The following is a 24738-nucleotide window of genomic DNA, read 5'->3' on the forward strand; positions in this document are numbered from 1 at the left end:
GTTTTGGAGGGTACACTTTACACTGTGGCTGTTATTACCAGTTTGAATGCCATTGCTGTAGAAAAATGAAAAACCGCAATTTGGTTTGGGCCAATCCTGGCTCACAAATTGTGTTCCAGCCAGCTGAGAGATTGGTATTTCTAGGAGAATAGAAAAGTTAAGAAATCTGCAAGAGGTCTGCCTTGTGTTGATTTTTCCAGGGACTCAGAAGTTACTGGATGCTTCAAAGTATTGAGTGACTAATTTTCTTTCCTTTTTTCTAAAATCTAACATGGTTAAGCATTTATTTCCTGAAAACCTGCCAAAAGAGTAATTTTTTTCAGAGTTGGAATATTGTTTTAAAATGTAAAATGAAGTCCTGATAGCAAAAATTATCAATGTAGCTTGAATCTACCTATGGCAACTTAAGAAGTATTGCCTTCGTTTCGTTTCAGGTTTGAGGAGTTTAAAGGAGAGAGAGAAAGAGAGTAACTTCCAAATGTTTCTGAAGTGCTTATTTTTCTCTACGATTCAGGCTTGCTTATTGTATAAGAATGGTCAACCCAGGGCTGTGGGCAACTCCAGGTAAAAATGTGCCTACAATTTGTTTTTAGTTGTGTTATTACACCTTTCAAGCCAAGGTTGCAGGTTGGCAGTGCCCTGAAGAAGGCAGAGAACTGGACAGCACCCACATCTCCCATTAGGGAGGCCTCCAGACAGAGCCTGGAGCAGAGCCACGCTGAAATTGACCCAAGCCAGGCCTTCCTGGGCTGCCCAGAATCGGAGTAGCACCCTCAGGATGAGCCCACTTGAGCCCACTCTGCATAGGCCGTTCTAGGGGCATACACAGATTTGCCCAATGGGTGTTTTTTTGTATCCTAAGAAGTGTCTCTGTCAAATTCATAATTTAGATTGGAGGTTGGTGATCAAATACTATGGAAACTACTACCTGGTTTTGCCATTTAGTGAAGGGGTGGGCCTTTCATTCTAGAAAGTGCTCATTGAAAGTAAGGTATTTTGTTTCAAGAAGTAGATACACAGTTAATCTGGAATTTTAAAATATTTTCCCAAAATAACAATAAACCTTGTTTTCAATGAAACCGTTTAAGTGCCTTGTGTATGATGATATTCCTTTGATTAGCCCATTATTTATGGGCTGTTGGAAGACCAACCTTTCACTTTACAAATTGCCAGTGGATCGTTTGGGAAAGGAACCAAAGGGTCAGGAAGAGCTCTTTATCCCACTAATGCAGACACACACACAGCATGACCCAGATATAAAAAGGGGCCAGCACTGCTAGCAGATGCCATTCATGGTTGAGCTGAGGAGACTGCTGCCTGGAAGCTCTCATAAAGAAGAAAATGATAGAGAGGTGGGAGGAAACACTGCCCAGGGTGAAACACCATGGGGAAGACCAGAAGGATCTGGGAGGGGTCTGGCTTTATGAAAAAACAAGATATAAAAGGATCCCATTTTTCTAGTTTCTGCCCCACCCTCTCCCTCCTGAAAATCTGAATCCAAATAGACAACGTATTTGACTGCAAATATCCACCCTTTCCATGTACTCCATCATGGTTAGAGTTATGAGAAGAGTATATTAATTTGGATAACACTAGCTGCTATAATAAACAGCCCCTCAAAAAATGTACAATGGCTCAAAGACTACAGGAGTTTCTTTTTTTCCCAGAACTCAGTGTGAAGGAGATATTGTTTGGCAGGTCTCCTCCACATGGCAATTCAGGAACCAGGCTCCATCCATTTTGTGGCTGTGTCATCTCCTATGGCCTCGTCATCTTCTACATCAAGACACTGAGGAGGGCACTTAAAAAACCTGCCTTTTAGAAACTCTAGCTCAAAAGTGACGTGTAAAGCTTCTCACAAACCATTGGTTAGAACTTCATTGCATTGTATGCCTACTTGCAAGGGTGCAAGGAATGTAGTATAGCTGCCTGCCCAAAGAAAAAGAAGAAATGGATTCTTTTTGGTGAATGGCTAACCATCTGCTTGGAAGCAGATAAACCCTTTATTCATTTTTTCATGAGTGCCTTCTGCTGTGCACTGCAGGGTGAGTGGCAAGTAAACAGTTAAATGAAGTGGTGTTTGAGTGACTACTGAGATCAGAGTAATAATTATCATAAACTTATTGAGAACTTATTATGTGCACCATTCTAAGTTATTTACATGTTATCTTATTTAATCCTCAAAGTTTTGTGTACTTTTACAGATGAGGAAACAGGCACAGACTTACTGAAAGTCACATAGCTGGTGGGTGGCAAGGCAGGAATCTGAATCCAGATTTCTCATTCTTTTTTTTTTTTTTTTTTTTTTTTTTTTTTGCAGTACGCGGGCCTCTCACTGTTGTGGCCTCTCCCGTTGCGGAGCACAGGCTCCGGACGCGCAGGCTCAGCGGCCATGGCTCACGGGTCCAGCCGCTCCGCGGCATGTGGGATCTTCCTGGACCGGGGCACGAACCCATGTCCCCTGCATCGGCAGGCAGACTCTCAACCACTGTGCCACCAGGGAAGCCCCCAGAGTGTAGCTTTTAATCACAATTTTTGTTCATGCACACGGAAACCAGCTTTTAGAATTTTGTAACCCAAAGGTCAGTATGACATAGTGTAGTGTATTTCAAACTGGATTCCTGGATGGGGTCCATTGAGTTCAATGGGACAATTTTTTAAGTTTGGAGTTCCCAGTGTAATGATAACCTTTAAAAAAAATACCATGGGGGGTATGAATCTCAATCTGCAAATTTAAGCAGGGAAAAATATATTACTTAATTCTCTATAATTAAACTTAATTTCTAACTCTGAGTCTACCATTCCACCAGGAGCACAAACAACTTAACTTCAGGTCTCCTTGCTCCCCTCACCCCACATCTCCAGGGCTTTGTCTCAACTCTGTGACTTTTCACAGAGCCCCAAACACCAAATCATGGGGGCCTGTGCGGGAGCAAGGACTTATGTCCAAACAAGTAGCCACTGAGATGCGTCCCTCAGTATCATGTCAGTGCCTCCCACTGGCCAAATCCAAGCAGAAGCCAAAAGACGAGAGGGATCAGTGATACAATTCATAACGAGCAGCCTCCAAGGGCACAGATCAGGCTGGAGAAGAGTGGAGAGTGGATCTGAGGGTACGGATGGAGGATAAGCAGCACACTGAGGAAAAGTAGACCCAAAAGGGGCTCTGTCACCTGGAGGCTTAGGGAACACAAACCAAGAAAGCTTACAGACAGTCTGCTTCTCCGACCCGCCAGACCCCTCCCATGAGGTCCTTGGCATAGAATCCAAGTACCTGCTGGAATAGTCAGGACAGGAAGAAAGGGAAGGGCTGGAGAGGGAAAGCACAGAGAGAAATCAACAAATAATGCCTCAAAATATTATCTCAGCAATATAAGCACACTGTGAACCATCTGGACGACCATCGAACAATCTATTATCACCATAAGATCTCAGAAACTGCCCTTACAGGTAATAATGTATTGGCCTCAAGTGTTTTTTGTTCATTAACTCTTCCATCCAATAAACATTTATTGAGCACCTACTATGTGACAGGCACTGTTCTAGACACCAAGAATACACCAGTGAAAAAGGCAGGCCCACCCTCGAGGAGTGGACATAGTTCTATTTTTATTGTCATGATTGATTTTTTATTGTAATGAAACAAGAACAGAGGTGGATTTCATAATGAAATAATCATTTGGGTCAAGCAAAGGTTAAATCATATCACGATGTGCTGTAAAAATCTCAGATTTTCACAGTAGTTCAAAGAGTTAAGCGGTAATGTGAAATGGAATCATCATACAGCAGACAGAAATGCCGAAGTGAAAAAAAACTGCACTATGAGAATCAATATTGTATTTATATTGCAAGCCTCAATTTTATTTTAACAAAATTACATTATCTATTATTTATGTCATTTGAAGTTTTGTTTCTATTTAATTTGTATATTTGCTTTTAGTCCTGTAGTTACATAAATGCCATATACATGAACTGTATTTAGTTTTATGTTTGTTCACTTAAGAAACACAAAATAACTTTAATCATTACGAGGGGTCTGTGGAAATGTTTTCCTTTTTAAAAAGAGGTCTATTCTTCATTTAAATTTGGGAAACCCTGGGGGAGCGGGGTTATGATAATGCATGTGAAAGAGTTGTCTGGCACTTAGCATATCCTCAGTAAATACTAATTCCCTTCCTTTTCTCATAATACTTTTTCAAGATGAGTGATAAAAATAAATTACTTGAAATGGGAAACTAATAAGGCCATATCTTTAAAGAATTCCTTGCTCTCAAGAAAATGGAACCATAATTTGCCAGGAAATTTCCAGAGTCTCAGCAACTAGAAAACTGTACAAGATGCACATTTAAGAAAAAAAAAAAAAAAGAGGAAGAAGCCATTGCGAAATAAGAAAGGCAATGCTCATGGTACAAATCTAAGTGAAAATCTAGCTCCCAATATTTGAGAAAGAAATGAAAAGGCATGCTGGAGATATAATCCCTCAAAGTTTCTGTTCCCAGGTAGCATGCTCAAAATAGCCATTAGCTACCTTATGGAAAGAATTTTAAGAAAGGAGTGTTGCTTCCTCCTGATTTGCCCATTCTGAGCACACAAGTCCTCCCTGTAGTTTGGGTAGGAGTTGTTTTCCCTCACTTTCAAGGCCCTTTTGGTTCCTGTATTTGCAAAGGCTCAGAGTTCATTTCAGGTCTAGCCTTTAAACACAGCTGCCCATTTGATTTGTTCACCCGAGTAATATCTTTTTCTATTCTCTTAGCCCTGCAACTCCACCTTGGGAGCTCCTTCTTGAAACTTCAGTTACTGCTCAATCAGTACTCTCCCTCTCCTGGTAATTATATCTCGGGGTCAAAGGAGATGGACTTATTTTGCTCCCTTATTTTGAACACATTTCCTTGCTGGGGTGCAAGCTACAAGTGGATTTCCACACGTTCTTTTCTGAAGAACCAGAGCAATGGTTCTTCCAGAGTAACATCAGCAGTTAACTCCCAAATCCTCTGCCGTACTCCCTCATGTAAATGCTAAGAAAAACTACTCTGTCCTCAGAGCAGGGGCCCTGAACACAGTTGAATAGATCGGGGAGGGTCAACCACAGCAGTGATGACTAAGCTGAGCTTTAAACAAGAAGGATTCGACTAGTTAGAGCAGGGAAGAAAGGCATTCTGGAAGAAGCAGAAATGTACGCGAAAGTTATTAGACATAAAAAGAACTGAGAGTAGCTCAGTCTGACTGCAGAGTATGTGGTTATGAGGCGAGACAAGAGAAATGCAATATATAATTATGACTTTAGAATCAAAAACACTCAAGTCCAAATCCTAGTCGTGTAAAGAATTTTTTTAAATTCTGAGTCTTGTTTTCCTCGTTTGCATACAATATCTCAAAAAGTAAGGAATCAATGAGATCATGTATATAAAGTATAAAAGACAATGATGGCATACAATGTGTGCTTAGCATACAGTAACTTATTATGAATAGGAATATATCAATATATAAGGCTGATGGATTGGGCAGGGCCATGCTATGAATACCTTTGAATGTGGAGCTCATTTAACTAGGTCTTGAAAGCTATTTGGAGCCACTGAAGGAATGGATTGATCAGATTTCTATTTTCATGAAGGCAGATATTCAAGTACAAGGCAGTGTGCTAATCACTGTGGGAGAGATGTTTGAACAAAAATGCTATCTTAGACACCCCCTCTATGATTCATTGCCATCAACCACTGACGATTTAGTGTGGGTCTGGTGCTGACATCAAAACAGGAACCTTTTCACGACTTTCCATTTACGAAGTGGGAGGAAGGAAGCTAGAGTCAGGCAAAAAAACATTTTAGTGGAAAGTCTAACCAGAACCAAGTGGCAGAGGCCTCTTCTAGCCCTGAGGGCAAAGTGCTTTGTTTTCCTCTAAGAGCTACGAATAAAAATAGCACATGCTAGAGTGAAGGTCACAAAACCTCATGGAATAGTCATAACTTAGTAATTCCCCCTGGTGTAGGTCTGTATCACTTGTTTTTTAAACTGACATAAACAGCCATTAGAGGAGTTCCTTGAAAGAAAAAAACCCCAAAGTCCAGCTGAGCCTTCCTGACTTCTGTAATGTGGATGGACCTGCTGAGCTGCTCAGAACTAAGGAAGTATTCTAACACAGCACTATAAGTATATACCATTTTCTGTAGTAATAACGTACTTACAATTGGCATTGACTAAGGCCGTTAAGGTCAGTACTACCAGAATCCACTTCAGATAGGAACACATCTAAATAGAAAAAGTTCACTTTTCTGTCTCTTCGTCTTTCTACTTTAGAGGAGATATTTCCATGCAAATGCTGACCTCTCCTGGTAAGAAACTTTAGTAAGTTACTTACTAAACTACTTCTTTAAAGTTACTTTAAAGAAGGTATCATTCCAATGGAATTTAAGATAATTTGCGTTATGGATAGGAAAGGCAAAGTTAAATGATCCTATTTTATTTATTTATTTTTCTTGCATTATGCGGGCCTCTCACTATTGTGGCCTCTCCCGTTGTGGAGCACAGGCTCCGGACGCGAAGGCCCAGAGGCCATGGCTCACGGCTCATGGTTCATGGCTCCGCAGCATGTGGGATCTTCCGGGACCGGGGCACGAACCCGTGTCCCCTGCATCGGCAGGTGGACTCTCAACCACTGCGCCACCAGGGAAGCCCTAAATGATCCTATTTTAATGGAAAAAACAACTTCACCCACAAAATGCTTTTCCCTTGGCAGTCCCAGAACTTTCTCTCTTTCCTCCAAAGACTTTCTCATTTTGCTTATTACATCCCTATTGAAAATTATAAAAGTCAAACATGATCACTCCAACCAAAGAGATTTATTCACACTGAAACAAATACATCTAGCTCTTTCATTTTCTCTGCCTTACACTCAGCAAATGAATATTTTAATATTTATTCACCAATTCATTGATTGACTTGGTGTTTCCAATTCTGTGGCGTTACCAACAGTACCAAAATAAGCATTTGTGTACATGTCTCTTTGTATACATCTTATCAATGTAAGAAATCCTCTTGTGTTTATACCTAGAGAATTGTTGGATTGAAGGGTATTACACCTTCAACCTTATAAATGCCAAATTCTCTTCCAAAATGGCTGTACCAGATTACATTTCCATTAGCTGGCCCCACCTCCTCACGAACATGCCTCAGGCTTTTTTTTTTTTTTTTCTATTTTTTTTGGCCGCGCAGCACGGCATGAGGGATCTTAGTTCCCCGACCAGGGATCGAACCCGTGCCCCCTGCAGTGGAAGCACGGTGTCTTAACCACTGGACCGCCAGGGGAGTCCCACATCAGGCTTTTAAACTCATGCCAATCTCACAGATGAGAAAACAATATCTCAGTATTGTTTTATGCATTTCCCTGATTACTCAGGGAGCTAAGCATCTTTTCATATTTCCTCTTCTGTATGAATTTACTGTTTATGTCTTTTGCCGTTTTTAACTTGTTTGCCTTTTTATTGATTTGTAAAAGTTTTTAATATATTCTAGACACTAATCACTGGTTATAAGAGTCGCAAATATCTTCCACCACTCTTAAGCCCATCTTTCCATTTTTACTATCTTGTCTTCTTAGTGAGCTGAAGTTAATTTTAATGTAGACAAAATTGTCCATTTTTCCTTTATGTTTTATGCTTTTTGTATTTTGTTTGAGATATCCCTCCCTACTCCATGGTAATTGGATATGCTTTAAATAATTTAATTTTGTATTTCAGACTGTGTCATTAATCCACCTGAAATTTTTTTGTGTGATATGAGGGATCTTTTTTTTTCCCCATGTGTGGATAACCAATTGTCCTAGAATGATTTATCATATAATCTCCCATTTTCTTCTTGACTCTTAGTCACAATGTCTTCAAATGTGATACAATGAAACATAGATAAAATTTCTTCATATGTGTGGGTCTGTTTGGGGGCTCCTTATTTTCTTTCATTAGTCAATTTTTCTTTCCCTTAACCATTAGTATGGCATCTTGTTATGATTCTAATAAGCATATATCTAGTAGGGCAAGTTTTAATTTTTTCCAGTGTTATTGAGGTATAATTGACAAATAAAAGTTGTGTATTTTAAGGTGTACAACATGGTTTTGATAAATGATTACCACAATCAAGCTAATTAACATACCTATCACCTCACCTAGTTACCTTTTTTGTGATTGATGAGAACACCTAAGATCTATTCTCTTAGCAAATGTCAACTGTAAAATACAGTATTAACTATAGTCACTGAGCTGTACATTAGATCCTCCCCTTCTCTTTTCATTTCCTACAGTCCATCTGTTAGCTCTGTGTCTGTGTGTTGGCCTCATTTTCTCTTTCTGAAGATGGGCTTTCTCCAAGTTTTAAGGAAGACGGCAGCATTAGCTCAATATTCACCATGGCTCCTGTGGTAACAGAGAATCGGGCTGGGCAGCCAGCATCACTAATGGATATTATCCTACTTGCTGTTCAGCATCCAAATACTCTTTCCAGTTGAAGGGAAATCCCAAAATAGGGCTCTGCAGCTCACTACAGAAGCTGAAGGTGAGGAGGGACAGGTATAACTCTTCCTGTTCCCTGGAAGCTAGAGCACAAGCACGAGACCTGAGTATAGCCAATCAGATACTGTCAGCCATGAACTTGAATCTCGAGGAAGACGTGCAAAGGTCTGAGAGCTGGAGATGATGCAGGACAGCTGCAGTGGCATGGTGTGGTGGTCAATGTTCAGTGACGCGGTGACAAGTGCCCAGGGGTTGCCGAATCCAGGAGCAGAGCCAAGCCATAGAAATGGTGTTGGTGGGGCATCTTAAGACTGAAGCTATGTCTTGCTTCCACTGAGGCCTGCCCAAGCTTTATCTCCAGCCTTTTACTAATATGAGCTTCCCGATACCCTCCCAATAACTTACTTTTCAAAATACTAACCAGAGCAGGTTTCTATTGTTTTATGAAAGAGAAACTCTCACTAGTACGACAGCCATATTGTCCAGCTGCAGAAGAAAAATTTCAAAGACTTACGGCTGGCCAGGCCTGGTCCTATGCCCACAACTGTTCATCTGTTACAAGAATGGGGCAAAGGTGGTGGGAATGGCAAGCGAGGAGTGGGAAACGTGCTGAGCACCCCTGCAACAGTGATTAGGACTGAACAATCTTGACCTTCATTTATAAACATTTGTAAACATACAGAAGGAAAAATCACCAGTCATATGAATGTCTTTCTTGCCTTCCTCTGCCAAATCCCACCCTCACAAATATACAGCTCATTCCTTTCCATTCTTTAAGCTTTAGCTTAAATATCATTTCTTCAGAGAGGTCTTTTCTGGCAACTCAAAAGTTAAATACTGCTGGAGCATCCCCTGCCTCAGTCTCTCATTCCTTTGGTTTTGAGGGACCTTGGGGCTACGTTACTTAAGCACTCTTCACCTCAGGTTCTTCTGTAAACCGGGAATAATAAAGAGTACCTACCTCACAAGGTTGCTGGGAAGGCTAAATAGTTCATACATGTAAAGCACTAAGAATTCAAGCACACAAGGGCATTCAATATACGCTACTGTTTCCTTCATAGCATTTCTCACAGTGAAATTCTTTTATGTTTTTCTTTACTTTTAAAAAAATCTTTTCTCCCATAGAATAAAAACTCCATGAGGACAGTTAACTCTTCTGTTTTGTTCAAAGTGCCAGGTTCATCCATATATACATACACACACACACACACACACAACTAATATATATATTAGTTGAGAATAAACAAATGAAGAAAATATTATATCAAAAACTTAGGAGAGTGTGGTGGCCATGAAAATGCTCCCCTCAGACCATTTGCTGTGGGAAATATAGTTGACTGACAGCCTCACTGCTGCCTGCTGGGTCCACCACACCTGCACTGAGGCCAGGCTTTCTGAGGGTGGCTCTAAGTAAATGACTGAGCATGGCAGAGGTAACCAGGGCAGGTCCATTCGGGCAAACTGCCAGACCCTTCCTACAAGAAGTTTGGCCTGACATCTCCCCACTGGCAAAGTCAAGCCTTTCCTGGAACTGCACTTCACTTCTTCCCTCCCTCTCTCTTTGCACAGGTGTCAGCCCTGCACTGTGGTCTGCAAGCTCTCACTGCCTGCTCCTGGTTCTTGCTCCCTCCCTAATAAATCTCTTGCACATCTAATAAAATGTTGGCATCTGCTTCATGGTAGACCCAAACTAACACACTCAGGACTTGCAGAAGCAAACCCCGAGGGGAAAATTTGTGAATAAATGATTAAGGTGCTCTCAGGAGAAACCAGTAAGGGAGAGAAACAGGATAGGAAAGGGATACAAGCCAAGTGATGGGTCAATTTCAGTCAAAATCTCTGCCTAACCTTTCAGGGAAGCTGGGCTCACCAGGGTAAGAATCACCCACTATTCAATTTCTAACCTTAAATTATGTTCATCTATGTGGTCCAATCAAGCTCACCAAACAGGATTTCACAACATATACTAGATAATGATATATACAGTATTACAATAAAATAACAATACTGCATATATAGTCCAATAATATTGTTCTTGTGTTTAGCAAATAGTAGGCACTCAATAAATACATATTGAATGAATAGCACAATATTTACAATATAAAATGCTTGAAAATTGCCACCACCCTATAAAAAAGACAGCACCCACACAGTTTTCACGCAATTTCTCTTTTTCCACAAAAATGTAACTCCCAAAATACACACGAAGTGCCAAACTTCTCCCATTCTTCTTCTCAGCGACATTCCTCTCCCAATGCAGGAGTCTCATTCTTTTTGCTCAACTTTGCCTCTCAAACATCAGTTCTCTGTCAATATAATTCTTTCAATCCACTTAAATTACCTAGGGAGAGGAAGGGAAAGAGGGCTAGGGCCCAGAACCCAAACCGGCAAAGGCCGCAATCCAACATGCTAACACGGCTGACTTGTGAGCATGGAACAAAGTTTCCTTGGCCTGGGCTAGAGGATAAAGACCAGAACGAAAGCAGACTAAGCTGCCTCCCTGGTCCTCTTCTCCTAGATCTCACCACACCAATGATAACTTGAATCCAAATGAGACATACCAAGGAAAAGAAGAGGAATAAAGATGTGAATGCTTAGAATCCATCCAAACCATCCATCCTAGAATTTCCCATGGAGGTGTTTCCTAACAGAGAGGCATTCCCTGGTCCATCTTACCTCACTAGCGTAGAAGGAAGGAGAGGTGCTCAATAAACGTAGGTGAGGAATTTACATGCTATTGGATGTCTGCCCTTGGAATGTTATTATTACATACTTCTTTAAACACTTATGTTAGGAATGACAATATGATCCTCACCCTTATCTAATTATAAGGAAATAATTTATGAGCCATTAACTAGGCCCATGGCTTCATAAGGATTCATAAGTTAAGACTCGAGAAAAATATAGGCTTTGGGATTACAGCTAAGGGTTCAAATCCCAAACCTAGCTTCCTCTAGCCATGTGACCTAGGACAGATGAACCTGCTTCCTCACTGATGTGTATAACTATGTACAATGTTGTTGTAAGGAGTAGGAATAATACAAGAAAAGTGTCTGGCTCATAGGAGGTACTCAATAAAACTTGACTATTATGACAGTATGACAGTGTAGAGCTAAAAAATTGAAATCAAAACCCATGGGTAGTCTCATGTTGCCAGTTACCTCTATCAAGAACCCTAACTCTTTGAGTTTGCTTCCTCATGTGTAAAGTGAGCATAATCGCTGTTACTCATCTCAAAATATCATTTAAAAGATCAAATGTCTTACTACACGTTAAGTGCTTTGGGAATTATAAGGCATTTATTAACATGATCTAAATGCTAACACATTTCTATCGTAGTGAGTTTTGATGCACAACTTTTTTAAATGCATCACCTACTTCCTTGCCTTACTGAATATCACTTCACCTCGAGATCTCAAGATCATACTGATGGCTGTGACGTTTTTGCCCTTTTTAAGTTATCTAGCATCAGACTGCTGTTTTTACATAGATTTTTTCCTAATTGTGGTAAAGTATAAATAAAATTTAGCATTTTAACCATTTTTAAGTGTACAATTCAGTGTCATTAAGTACACTTACAGTGCTGTGCAAACGCCACCCATATCCATCTCCTGAACTTTTCATCGTCCCAATCTGAAATCCGTACACATTAAACAGCAACTCCCCATTATCCCCTGATGTTTGCTGCTTTTTTTTCCTACTGTTTATCTGGCGTTTGTTCACTCATTAGCAACAACAGCTCATTTCTCTCCTTCCCACAAAATATACTGCTGGCTATAACTTGGGAGGAACCGCAAATGCCATTTTTAAACCAGTAACATTCTTTGGCCTGAAACACGAATACGATCTGGTTCCAACCCAGTTTTTCAACTCTATTTCTATTCAGAATCCAAAGTTTAAGTCAAAGTCAACAACTACCTTTCACTGTGCTTTCTTCTTTCCACACCTCTGCTCACACCTTCTTCACCCTTTGGAATGTCTTTCCTATTCACCCCTTCACACTCTGACCTGTCTATTGGAATCCTTCAGGGCCCAGCTCATATTCTCTCTTTTCCACAAAGGCTCCTTGACCACCTCATATGGTCCCTCTCTCCTTTGATCTCTTACAGCAGCTATGATGCAAATTACTCATGATCAAAATTGTACACTGCAGTTGTTTCATTTATGTCGACCTGAGCTCCTCAAAACAGCAATTAAGCTATATTATTTTGTTCATTCAATCATATGTCCATATATTTATTACTCATTCAACAAATACTGTCCACTGTGTATAAAGTGCCCAGCAAATGTGTGAATAAACACAATTCTAAGTCACTAGACTTTGATGGATGATTCAATAAACTCAAGCTCTTCTTCTGTTTGGATTTTGTAAAAAATAATTTTATTTACCTCTTGGGTCTTAGTTGTGCTCCACACAGTTAATAATCATCTATAGTATAATAATAATCCTAATACATCAGCTACCTATCAAATCAGTTAAAACCTGTTTATTTTGGCAATTTGGAAATTTACGTTGCACAATCAAACCTGAATGATTCTGTTGATTCTAAAAAGCCTTCAACGCTCCAGGTAGCCAGCACTGTTCACAATTCCCACTTAGGGACAAGATTATGCAAAGCTGTCTTTTTGTTAGTGTCCTGTATTCTCGCTGGATATCAACGAAGGGAAAAAGGTAAAGCGCGTCTAGCTTTCTTCATTTAGGTACACATGGAGGTGAATAAGAGCTGGTAGGAAGTGTTTGGGTCAGTGCTTCTGACCAGTGCATAATTCCAACTGAAAAGTTACTGCCACTTGGCTTCTCGTTGGCCAAGGTAGGAAACTGCAAGGTTTTGCAGCTGGTGCCTCCAACCCTTGACCCGGCGCCACGCGCTATCCAATCAGCGCCGAGTACTGCGTTCCTCCAAGATCTTCCTCTTTCAGTATAGCCCTCTATGTGCCAGCAAAGTTAACGAATCCCCAAACATTCATGATAATACTTGCATTGCTATACAAGCCACACGCGCATTCATGACTTCACTGACGCTCCTCCACAGCCCAAGGATATAAGCATTATTTCTATTACTCAGAAGAGGAGGCTGCTCCTGAGCTACAGGGCCCATGAACTGTAGGGCAGAAACGCAAATCCGGAGCTGGGACCACTCCTCGAAAAGGACTTTGGTCCGGCGGTGCACGGCCACCGCCGACACTTCCCCAGCCTGGAGCTTTCCCGGATAACCCACCTGCCTTGGATTCTCCGGCGGCGGTTACCTTCCCTCGCGGCCCATTGAGCCGTAACCAGCCGCCTTTCACCAGCCTTCCCCAAAACAGGAAAACCACCGCCAAAGTGCGCGTCCCGGCCTGCAACCCGCAGCGCTTACAGGACAAGGCCACACATCTACCATCACCCCAAGGGTTACCCACGAACCCGAATCGGGCTTTGAGCGGCTGACTCCGGCTCCCAGCGCCAGCCCGTCCTCGGTCACCACAGACGCTCCCACCCCCCACCGGGCCCGCCCCTGCGCTCACAGGCCGCTCTAGCCGCGCACCGAGCCGGCAATCTCTTCGCTCCCGCCCTGACGTCATCGGCGGGCGCCGCGGCGCGGTGGCGGGCACGCGCGGCCGAGAAGATGTCTCCTACGCCGCCGCTCTTCACTTTGCCCGAAGCGCGGACGCGGTTTACGGTGAGCGGAAGGGGGGTGGGTGCGGCCCTGGCTCAGCGCTATTTTTTGCCCTCCTCTCCCTGAAATTACTCGAATTTTGCTCTGGGGTAAAGCGGGGACAGAGGCGTGTGCGCCGCGGCGACGGGCTCCCGGCCTCGTCGTGGGCTGGGAAGTGGCAAAGGCGCATTACCTGTCTCTTTCGCGCGTCCTCTGCGGTACGCCTCCACCTTCCCGCCAGCTGGTCCCAGGACCCCGCGTTCTGGGCGTGTCTGCGCCCTGCGTGGAGGGGTCATCCGCAGACTACCTCTGTCCGGGTCCAGCTCCTCTGCAGTGCTCTCTCAGCTGGTCAGGTGTCTCCAGAACTGGAAGGGGGCTGCTGAAGGGGGAGGGCGGGACTGACTTTAGCCCAGAGATTTGGCTCCCGCCCCGCCTCCTAAGCTGCCAGGTGGTTGTTCTGGCCGCTTATTCACCGCCCTTTAATCCTCCGTATCTCATTCGTAAGAGATCGATGAGGAAGGTCCTAAGTGGGACAGGACAAACAGGTCAGCTTGGAAAGGGTTGTCAGCTGTCATTTTATTCTTACACATTGGGGAACAGTAGTTTAAGCATTTGGGAAACACTTTACAGAGCGTTTTCTTGTTAGCTTGTTTAACTCTTAGAATAGCACTGTAAGGAGGCTGTTTTATTATCCCTGGTAGATGAGATAGAAACTGAGTTAAGTTTAACTCTAACTCCAAAAGTTAAATGATTTACTTTACTGTTTTCTCTGACTTAAGACCCAGTATTCTTTTTATGTTGCCCATCACTAAATTGTTTGACTGTATTTTTCCCTAGTGCTCTGAAATTCTGCCAGGAGTAACTTAGGAATATCCAATATTGGTCCTGGAGGGGACCATTTAATGGGAGCTCATCTAGCCCAGTGCTTCTCAAGCTTGAGCATGAGGTGAGATCTCCTGGAGATCTTGTTAAATGTAGATTCTGGTTCAGTAGGTCTGGAATGGGGTCTGAGATTCTGCAGTTCTAACAAGTTCTCAGGTGATGCCACTGCTGCTGATGGTAGTAACAACCCTCATATTTAACTCGTGAGGAAAATGAAGCACAGAGGTAAGGGGGTATGCCCAAGATTACACAGCCTATTCACAGGCAGAGTCAGGAATGGACTTTTCCAGTATAAATGTAACTCCTGTGAGGTAACATTGATTTTCCAAGTGTATGTGAATTTTCACAGAATGAATGACTTGGCAATATTTTTGTCTTTCAATTATGACTGCTTTAAGACAACCAGCAGGTTTACTACTTTAAGACAATCAGTGTTTACTTGGTGTCAGGGGCTGTGCTGTGCAAGCTACCTAGACGAGGTAGAACTTTTTTTTTTTTTTCCGAGGTAGGACTTTTGATGGGTCTTGAAGAATGGATAGAATTTGCGTGACCACGTGGGAGGAATAATGGGAATGAATACACTAGAGTGAGCTTGATAGAAAATGATGGGAAAATGGCTAGACCCTAGTGGAGAGTATGTGTTAGGGGGTACTGGGAAATGAGGTTGCATAGCTTGAGGGGGATAACATTATCAAGGACGTTTAGAGGAAGCTACGAAATAAGGAGCCACTTAGAGATTTTGTTTTTTAAAAGCAGGATACTCTCATGAATGGGATATTTAAAAAGAAAGGAGGAGGGAAAATTGGAATAAGAAAGTCTAGCTGGGGAGCTCTTGCAAGGCTTAAAGTGATGAGTCTATATCAGTAAGTGGCATTTGAATAAGAATTACTGATAGAATGACTCATAGGTAATTTTTCCCAGGTATAAACATTTTTTAGTTAGACATACTATTGATGAGTGATATGTTTTTCAGTAAATAATAAGCAGAAATCTTTCCACTTATTTGCTATTTTTATTTTTCTAGAAATCTACCAGAGAGGCCCTGAACAACAAAAATATCAAGCCCTTGTTGAATACCTTCAGCCAGTTGCCTGGAAGGTAAGGCGTTGATATCCATGAAATAGGCTCGCTGAAATCTTTATACTTACCCTGAGCTGCTTTAAAAATGCAGGTGTTTTTTGTTTTTAATAGTGAAAATGAAAAAAAATGTACCCTTGACCAAGCTTTTAGAGGTGTTGTAGAAGAAGAAATTGTAAGTATGTTTTTCCTTTATTTATCGTTAGAATTTTGCTGGCAAATTAATATTATTTTTAAATTTGCTTTTATCCTTAGAATAGATATTTAAACATGACTATTTTTTCTAGAGTGAACGTGCTACTTTGTGAAACCTAACTTGGTCGTAGTTAGTATAGGAGTTGTGTAAGGATTAAGGGTTTTAATAGCACAGTTTGACTTGTTTAAGGGTTTGGTTTAATAAATGAATAGAGCCCTCTGCAAGTGAATATGTATAAGAAAATTTGATAAGAGGTCTTCCTGAGCAAAAACTGTAATTTGAAGGTGAGCCCTCTCGCTTTGCTGTATAAACAGTGACACATCTTGTAGTGGCATAAAAGGTCTAGTCCAAGGATGTTCAGCATGGGAGCTGGGATTCCATGCCCTCATTTTCCTATGGCATCCCCTTATCAGTTCACCTGCAAAAATAACAATAGCCTATCCAACTTCAGTAGAGAAATTTAATCTAAACATGAAAAATCTGAATTTATTTACCATTAGTGGAGCACCCAAATGAAAGGAAAAGTTTCAATAGTTTATTCTTGGTTTAGCAAAGCTTAGATCTCAAGAAGCTAGACCCTTTTCCCGTGGCCATAAAACAGTGTCCCTTTCTTTTGGACAATTCTATGTCAAATTCATTCTTTCCTCTTCTTCAGACCTAGTCACTTACCTGTTGTCAGGTATTGGGCAAGTTACTTTGCTTTTCTGAGCCTCAATTTCATTTGTAAGAGGGGAAATACCATGTTTTCATGGTGGTTGTGTGAAACGGCACTTAATGTACACTCAATAAATGCTGGATTTTATGATGTTATCAAACCTAAGCACCACCTCTCTTCTATTAAAACCCTCCCTCAGACATATTGATGCACCAGTACAATTAATTCCCCTGGCCCTGCCATTGAGTGAGTTATGGCCTCAGCACATGTGTAGTTGATTAGCTTATAGCCTTAATCATGCTAATGTAAGGATCTTCCTAAGACTTGGATTTTAAGTGAATCACCTGCTGTTTAATTATTTGATATACTTCTACCGTTAGGGTTATTACTGTTCATTTCTTAAATTTTCATCTTAGAAAGTAATCTTATCTTCTGTGAGAAATATCTTTATCCAGTGTTTATGATAATCAACTTAGTGTCAGAGGATATGTTTTTCTTATTATCAAATTAGTCTTAAGTCTGGCTCCTAAATTAAGTTGTTTTCTCCTTTGTTGGTAGATAAATCATTCATCATGTGAAAACGTTTTAGCTGTTATTTCTCTTGCTATTGGGGGAGTTACTGAAGGTAAGTATGGGTTTGTTTTGTCTTTTTTAAAAGCAATCTTGGGCGTGACATGTTTTATTTAAAACTTATTCTCCCCATACCTAATTGATTTTGTTCATTTTTAAAATTCTGCCTACCCCCTTTGCCAAGAAGTCCCATGGAAATTAGCTCACAGGTATTTCTTGTCACTAGTGTATACAGTGCACACTTTGGCACTTTCTTTGTTCTCCACTTGTTCTGTTCATCAGGTAAATATTTATTGAGCATCTACTATGTGCCTGGTACTGAACTAGGAATTGGGAGATTCATTGGTAAATAAAACATATTCGCTGCCTGTAAGGAGCCTAGTGGCTAATGGAGGAAACACGTCTAAATGTCTTACTGGGGCGGGGGGTGAAGTAGGAATGAAGTATGGTTGAAGTGATTCTCTAAACTTCAGAGTCTGAAGGAATCAGGATGGTCTTAGAAAGGAAACTGTAACATAAGAGCTGGGATGTGAGGGATGAGTAATTTGTCAGGCAGAAACAGAAGGATATAGCTATATAAAGACCTGGTTCAGCATGACTAAAAAAAATGTAGAGAAGAATGGTGAGAGGATGATGAGCATGGTGAAGAAAAGAAGCAGGAGGGGTAGGTTAGGGCTATTTGTAAAGGGCTTTGTGTGCCATGCTAAAGAGGACCTATGGAAGAGCCATTGGATTGGGAGAAACTGCTGGCAGGAAAACTAGGTAGAGGACAATTAAAATGGGGCAGTGGCAGTAGGGGATAGTTTCAAGAGACTTTTATTTATTTTTATTTATTTATTTATTTTTAGTTATTTTTATTTAGTTATTTTTGGCTGCGTTGGGTCTTCGTTGCTACGCGTGGGCTTTTCTCTAGTTGTGGAGAGCAGGGGCTACTCTTCGTTGCAGTGCACAGGCTTATTGCAGTGGCTTCTCTTGTTGTGGAGCCCGGGCTCCAGGCACGCAGGCTTCAGTAGTTGTGGCACACAGGCTTAGTTGCTCTGTGGCATGTGGGATCTTCCTGGACCAGGACTCGAACCCATGTCCCCTGCATTGGCAGGTGGATTATTAACCACTGCGCCACCAGGGAAGCCCCTCGAATGAGATTGCCAGGCTTTAGCTTTGTTTTACTGAATCAGAATCTTTGAGAGTGGAATTTAGGTAATTTTCTATAGTTATTAATGTGAGTTAACTTTTGCCAAAGTATACTTCTGCTAAGGGCAGGGAGTATGTCTCTCAAATCTCTTGGATATACAGGACATAAAAGTATCACAAATCTAAGTGTTAAAGGACTTTAGAGGTCATATGGTCCAATCTTGTCTCTGACCTATCCTGTCTCCCCTCAGTAAAGTCCTTGGCAGGTGGTCATCCAGCCTCTACTCCCATTGATGGAGCTCACTATTTGATTTCTGTTAGATAGTTCTGATGGTGCGATTTCCCCTTTGTATTGAGTTGAAATTTGCTGCTTTATGCCTCCCTGGTTCTAGGCAGTATCCCTCACATCACATTCCAGATATGATCTTACCAGTGCAGAGTAGAGCTGGAAATACTACTTCCTGTTTCTGAAGATACTGTGTTAATGCAGTAATTTGGGCTAATAGTACCCACTCAGTACTTTTTTTTTTTTTTTTTTTTTTTACATATCATGCTGAAGTGTCTACTTTTCCTAAACACTTAACAAGTGTTAGTATCTATTACGTAAAAATAGAAGGAAGAATGAGCAGGGAGGTAAAAGTACTTTTAGCTAGCCTAGGTGACCTTAAAGTCTTTAATTTATTGCTTTACTTTAGTAAGATTGAATTTAGAAATAAACAACTTTTTATTTTACCTTTTTTCCCTTGAAACAATGGTATTATTGTAAAAGTTTAATGAGTTGAAATCAGTATCAAATCTTTTTTTTTTTTTAGAAACAAATATTTATTTTGCCACTTCAGAAGGTTTTTGAAAGCTTTAGGAAGAGTGGAAGAACAGAATTTTCAGTTTGAAGTTCATTTACCTTTTTTTTTTTTTAACATCTTTATTGGAGTATAATTGTTTTACAATGATGTTTTGTTATCTTTTTTGAAGTAGTTCTTTCAAATCACAGACAACTTAAATTTTAGCAATAGTACAGAACATTTGGAAATGAGAAGGGAACATACTGGTCCTAATTCTTCCACTTTAAAAAAAACTACCATTTATTTTGGTATATGGTTTTAGTTTCTCTGGTCTTTTTAAAAGATTTTATTGTGATAACCATAATACCCATACAGTTTTGAACCCTGCCTTTTTCACTTGACATTATATCATAAACATTTTCCAAGTTATTATAGTCGTCATAACCATCTTTTTTAATTGGCTGCATTATATTCTTTTGAATAGCTTAGTGGTGAAGAAAACAGACTGTGGAGCCAGACTGCCTGGGTTCGTATCCCAGCTCTACCACTTACTGGCTCTGTGATCTTGGGCAAGTTATTTAACTTCTCTGTGTCTCAGTTTTCCCATTCTATAAACTGGAGATAATGTTATCTACCTCATAGGGTTATAAGGATTACATGTGTTAGTATATGTAAAGCACTTAGTGTGCCTGACATATAGTAAATGCTCTAGAAGTGTTATCAAGAATGATTATCATCATCACATACCAAAACTTACTTAAGTATATCCTGTTTGGGGACTTGAGGTTGCTTCTGTTTCTTGTCTTTCACAGCCTTGTTAGGATTGACAAAGTATACCTCTAATATTTTCTTTAAAATTATTTTGCATGGGCTGTTTTACTCAACAGTATTTTAAACTTTTTAATTGGCTTGTGCTCCACTTGAAGGTATTTGTACAGCATCTACACCTTTTGTATTGTTGGGAGATGTTTTGGATTGCCTTCCTTTGGATCAGTGTGACACGATATTCACTTTTGTGGAAAAAAATGTTGCTACTTGGAAATCAGTAAGTGCCTTAGTTTCTTTTTCTGCTAATATTATCTTTCTATAGATCCAGAGTTCTGAGGGTAGTTTTTGTTGTTGTTGTTGTTTTTGTTTGTTTTTTGCTTATATTTCTAATATTGCTGATTGCCAAAAAGTTTGTCCGTATGAGAATTGTATATTCTGCTCTCTTGGAAAAGCCAAGTAAAAGTTATATGGAGAAAAAAATGGAAGTACAAAATTTGAGTAGATACAATTAACTTGAAAACACACACTTTTACATGTTTAAAAATTACTTAGAATTGTGTTTTGTTATATATTTGAAAATATTTTTATTTCATTAAAATTGTTATTTGCTTGAAAAAAGTGAAAGTGGCATAGTAGATTCTCAGTGCATAGTAGTGTTCTTTAAAATTTTACTTCCTGTGACTTACTACTGAAGGATGTGCAACAACTTCAGAACAATAGTAATAATTTCTGTCTTAATTTCAGAATACATTCTATTCTGCTGGGAAAAATTATTTACTACGTATGTGCAATGGTAAGTAATTCAACAGTAAATGATTGTTTTTTAAAAAGTAAATGTGGCCAGGAAAACAGGTGGTGGAATTAAACACAGGTGGTAAAATTTTTAAAGTAGATTGTATCTTCATTTTTAAATAGCAGTCTGACTTATTAAAACTGATCATTTGCTTTAAATTAAACTATTCCTGTTCTGGGTATAAACTTAATGAAAACCAAAAAAATTTAGTAAAGCTTGTCTTACCCATGCTAAACTTGTTTAGTTTTATTCCTAATTTTCTAGCGCTTTTTTGTGACAATAGTTTCTACCCCCATTTTGAGAACTACTGCTTTAGGAAAATACTTTTGACAAACTGGTTAAGAAACTTAGGTATGGTTGTAATAAACATAGAATGATCTCACCTGTGTAACCTTCGTTTCCATGTGTTGTTAGATCTCTTACGAAGATTATCAAAATCCCAGAATACAGTCTTCTGTGGACGAATTCAGCTCTTTTTGGCCAGACTTTTCCCTTTATCTGAGAAGTCAGGTAAGCTTTTGTACATAAAATGCTTTGCAGGAAAATCTTTACCAGATTAGAATCTACTATGATGATAAAAAAGAAAAATGGTTCTAAAAAGTTGAAAACATAGGAAATTCCCACTTTATTTTACTTATAAGTAGTTATACCTGTCCCAGTGTATGGTACAGGTAACCCTTAAATAAAGTCATTGATTCCTTTTTTTCTATATCTGCAAGCCTGTTTGTTTGTCTCTCTTTTTTTAATATTTATTTATTTATTTTGGTTGCACCGGGTCTTAGTTGCGGCACGCAGGATCTTTGTTATGGCATGCAGGATCTTTAGTTGCAGCATGTGGACTTCTTAGTTGCAGCATGTGGACTCTTAGTTGCAGCATGCAGCTCCCAGTTGCGGCATGCATGCGGGATCTAGTTCCCCAACCAGGGATCGAACCTGGGCCCCCTGCATTGGGAGCACAGAGTCTTACTCACTGGACCACCAGGGAAGTCCCTAAAGTTATTGATTCTTTAAGTTCAAAGTTTATTAATAATGTACAGTTGAATCACACTGAAATATGCAGCTGTGAATCATGTTTTTATTTCATTTCCTAATGTATGCCTATTTTTCTGTTTTTTTTCCTTCAGTCACTACTGTTCAGCCACATTGACTTTGTTTGTTTCTTTTATCATTTATTATTGTGAAATATAATGGTAATATGAAAAGTGCATAAAGTAAATATAGTATAATAATTATGAAGCAAATACTTGTGTAACCACTGTCCAGGTCCAGAAATGGAACACTGCCCACCACAAGGCTCTCTAGAGCCCACCACAAACTGTTCAAATACGCCAGATTTTAATCTCTTTGCTTCAGTCTTCCCTTCCTTAGTATCAGGCTAATATACCGCCTACTTCATATGTTGTTGTAAGGATTAAGTGAATTAAAATATGTGAAGAGCTTACAACAGTGCCTGCATATGGTAAGACCTATAGTGTATGTTAGCAGTTGTTTTACATGTGGCTTTCTTTGTGTCCTGCTAGATCTATGTTTTTTTTCTTTCCTCTTATTTAATGTGGTCAGGATTAATTTTGATTTATCAGTGTATTTACCACTTGTATTTCTGACCTTCTGTTTCCCCCTTTAGACTTTACTTTAGTGCAGATTTGTGTTTTCTTTGAAAATTTTTATTTCTTTACTCTTGAAGAATGGTTTCAATAGATAGAAGATTGTAGGTTGGCACTGGATATAGGATTTCATTTAGTGGGAGATAATCATTACTTTGCCTTCTAGCTTCTATAGATAAGGCAAATGTCAGTCTAACTCCTTTGAAGATAATCTAGTTTTTTTTTTTCTCTCTATCTGCTCTTAAGGTTTTATTTTTCTTTGGGTTTTTTGTTTGTTATTTGTTTGGGTTATTTTGTTTGTTTTTCAGTTTTATATGATGTATCTAAGCATGGATTTTTAAAATTTATCATTCTTCAAATTTGTGGGCATCTCGAATTTATGGATTGGTTGTCCTTCATCCAGTTTGTAGAAATTTAAGTTGTTATTTCTTCAAATATTATATATGCTTCTTTCTCTTTTCCTCTTTTTGGAACTCTAGTAGACATCCTATATCTTCTCACTGTATCCTGTCTCTTACACTTTCTACATTTTTCATCTCTTTGTTGCTCTCCATCACATTCTGCATAATTTCTTTAGAAATTTTTTCCAGTTCACTACTTCTCTCTTCAGCTATGAATAATCTGCTGCTAAATGAGCTCTTAATTTCAGTAATTGTATTTTTTCATTCCTAGAAAGTCTTTTTTAAGTCTGCTGTGTCACTTTTTTAGTTTCTTATTCCCTGCTGATATTTTCAAACTTGTTTTTTAATTTTCTAACGAGGGTAAGCATTGTTATTTTTATGTGTCTGATAATTCCAGTGTCTTAAGTCTTTGTGGGTATGTCTCTAGTGTCTGTTTCTACTGTTTCTCACTGATTGTATCTTACCCCTTTGTGTTTCTGGTTAGTGTTTGATGTTATATTTGAGAAGATATTTGAGGGAATAATTTTGACACCTAGGTTAGATACCTTTCTCCAGATAAGAGTTTTCATTACTCCTGCCAGGCACCCTTACAAGGGTGCTACTACTAGTCCAAGATTACCTTAATCTAGCCCAGCTCAAGGCCTGTGATTCCTTAGATAATCGATAAGACTTGGCACTGGACTGCAATTTGGTTGATCCCTACCTGAGGACGTAGGTCCCAGTCTAGAAGAAGGTTGGGGTAGGATTAGTTTCCCCACCTTCCTTGGACTCAGAGATTTATTTTTATCATCCTCACTTCAGGAAGCTGCTAAAAGAGTAGCTCAGTTTTGCAGCCGATTCTTCCTGTTTGGCAGATATCCTCAAGACAGAAGTGGCTTTGAGTGCTGATGATGCATTGCTTATCTTTCTTGCCTTCTTGATTTTTGCCATATATTCCTCACTGAATGTCAGCTCTTTACTATTTTTAAGAAAACAATTTTCTGTTTCTTTGCCTAAAACAATGCTGTGAACATGGTTTATGCTCTGTAAGTATTCATAGAATTAATGTAATTTATCCAAGTTTTCAGTTGTCCTTAGAGGGTTAATCTGAATTAATTAATTAGCTAATTAATTAGCCTTCCATTACTGGAAGCTCAGCTTTTTATATTTTTTAACAGCTTTATTGAGATGTAAATTCACATACCATACAATTCACCATTGAAAATGTACAGTTTACTGTTTTTTAGTATATTCACAGGGTTGTGCAGTCATCATTGCAGTCTAATTTTAGAACATTTTAACTTCTAAAAGGAACCCTGCACCCATTAACTGTCACTCTCCACTTACCTCCATCCTTACCCTGTCTCCCAGGCCCTAAACAACCATTAATCTACTTATTGGTCTCTATGGACTTTCCTATTCTGGACATTTTAAAAATGGAGTAATAAGATATGTGGTCTTTTGTGACTGGCTTTTTTTTTTTTAACATCTTTATTGGAGTATAATTGCTTTACAATGTTGTGTTAGTTTCTGCTGTGTAACAAGGTGAATCAGCTATACGTATACATATACCCCCATGTCTCCTCCCTCTTAAGCCTCCCTCCCACCCTCCGTATCCCACCCCTCTAGGTGGTCACAGAGCACCGAGCTGATCTCCCTGGGCTACGCAGCTGCTTCCCACTAGCTATCTGTTTTACATTTGGTAGTGTATATATGTCAGTGCTACTCTCTCACTTCATGTGACTGGCTTTTTAAACTTAGCTTAA

General features: G+C 39.7%; 1 protein-coding gene and 1 long non-coding RNA gene across 3 annotated transcripts in view; one reads left to right on the forward strand and one right to left on the reverse strand.

The window, feature by feature from the left end:
- The window catches only part of LOC132436173 (uncharacterized), a 73726-nt gene extending 59130 nt beyond the window's left edge, over positions 1-14596 (reverse strand). The window contains exon 1 of one of the 2 annotated variants that reach the window (XR_009521722.1): positions 14328-14596. This is a non-coding gene — a long non-coding RNA (uncharacterized lncRNA). The remainder of the gene's footprint in view (positions 1-14327) is intronic. The other variant, XR_009521723.1, reaches the window with a different exon arrangement.
- The window catches only part of THOC1 (THO complex subunit 1), a 41906-nt gene continuing 31237 nt past the window's right edge, over positions 14070-24738 (forward strand). Inside the window, exons 1-7 of the mRNA XM_060028761.1 lie at positions 14070-14158; positions 16041-16114; positions 16208-16268; positions 17503-17569; positions 20354-20472; positions 20940-20988; positions 21403-21498. Of these exons, the coding sequence (XP_059884744.1) occupies positions 14105-14158; positions 16041-16114; positions 16208-16268; positions 17503-17569; positions 20354-20472; positions 20940-20988; positions 21403-21498 (520 nt within the window). The 5' untranslated portion in view covers positions 14070-14104. The remainder of the gene's footprint in view (positions 14159-16040; positions 16115-16207; positions 16269-17502; positions 17570-20353; positions 20473-20939; positions 20989-21402; positions 21499-24738) is intronic.

Source organism: Delphinus delphis, chromosome 13 (genome assembly GCF_949987515.2).
Source record: "Delphinus delphis chromosome 13, mDelDel1.2, whole genome shotgun sequence".
Lineage (NCBI taxonomy): Eukaryota > Metazoa > Chordata > Mammalia > Artiodactyla > Delphinidae > Delphinus > Delphinus delphis.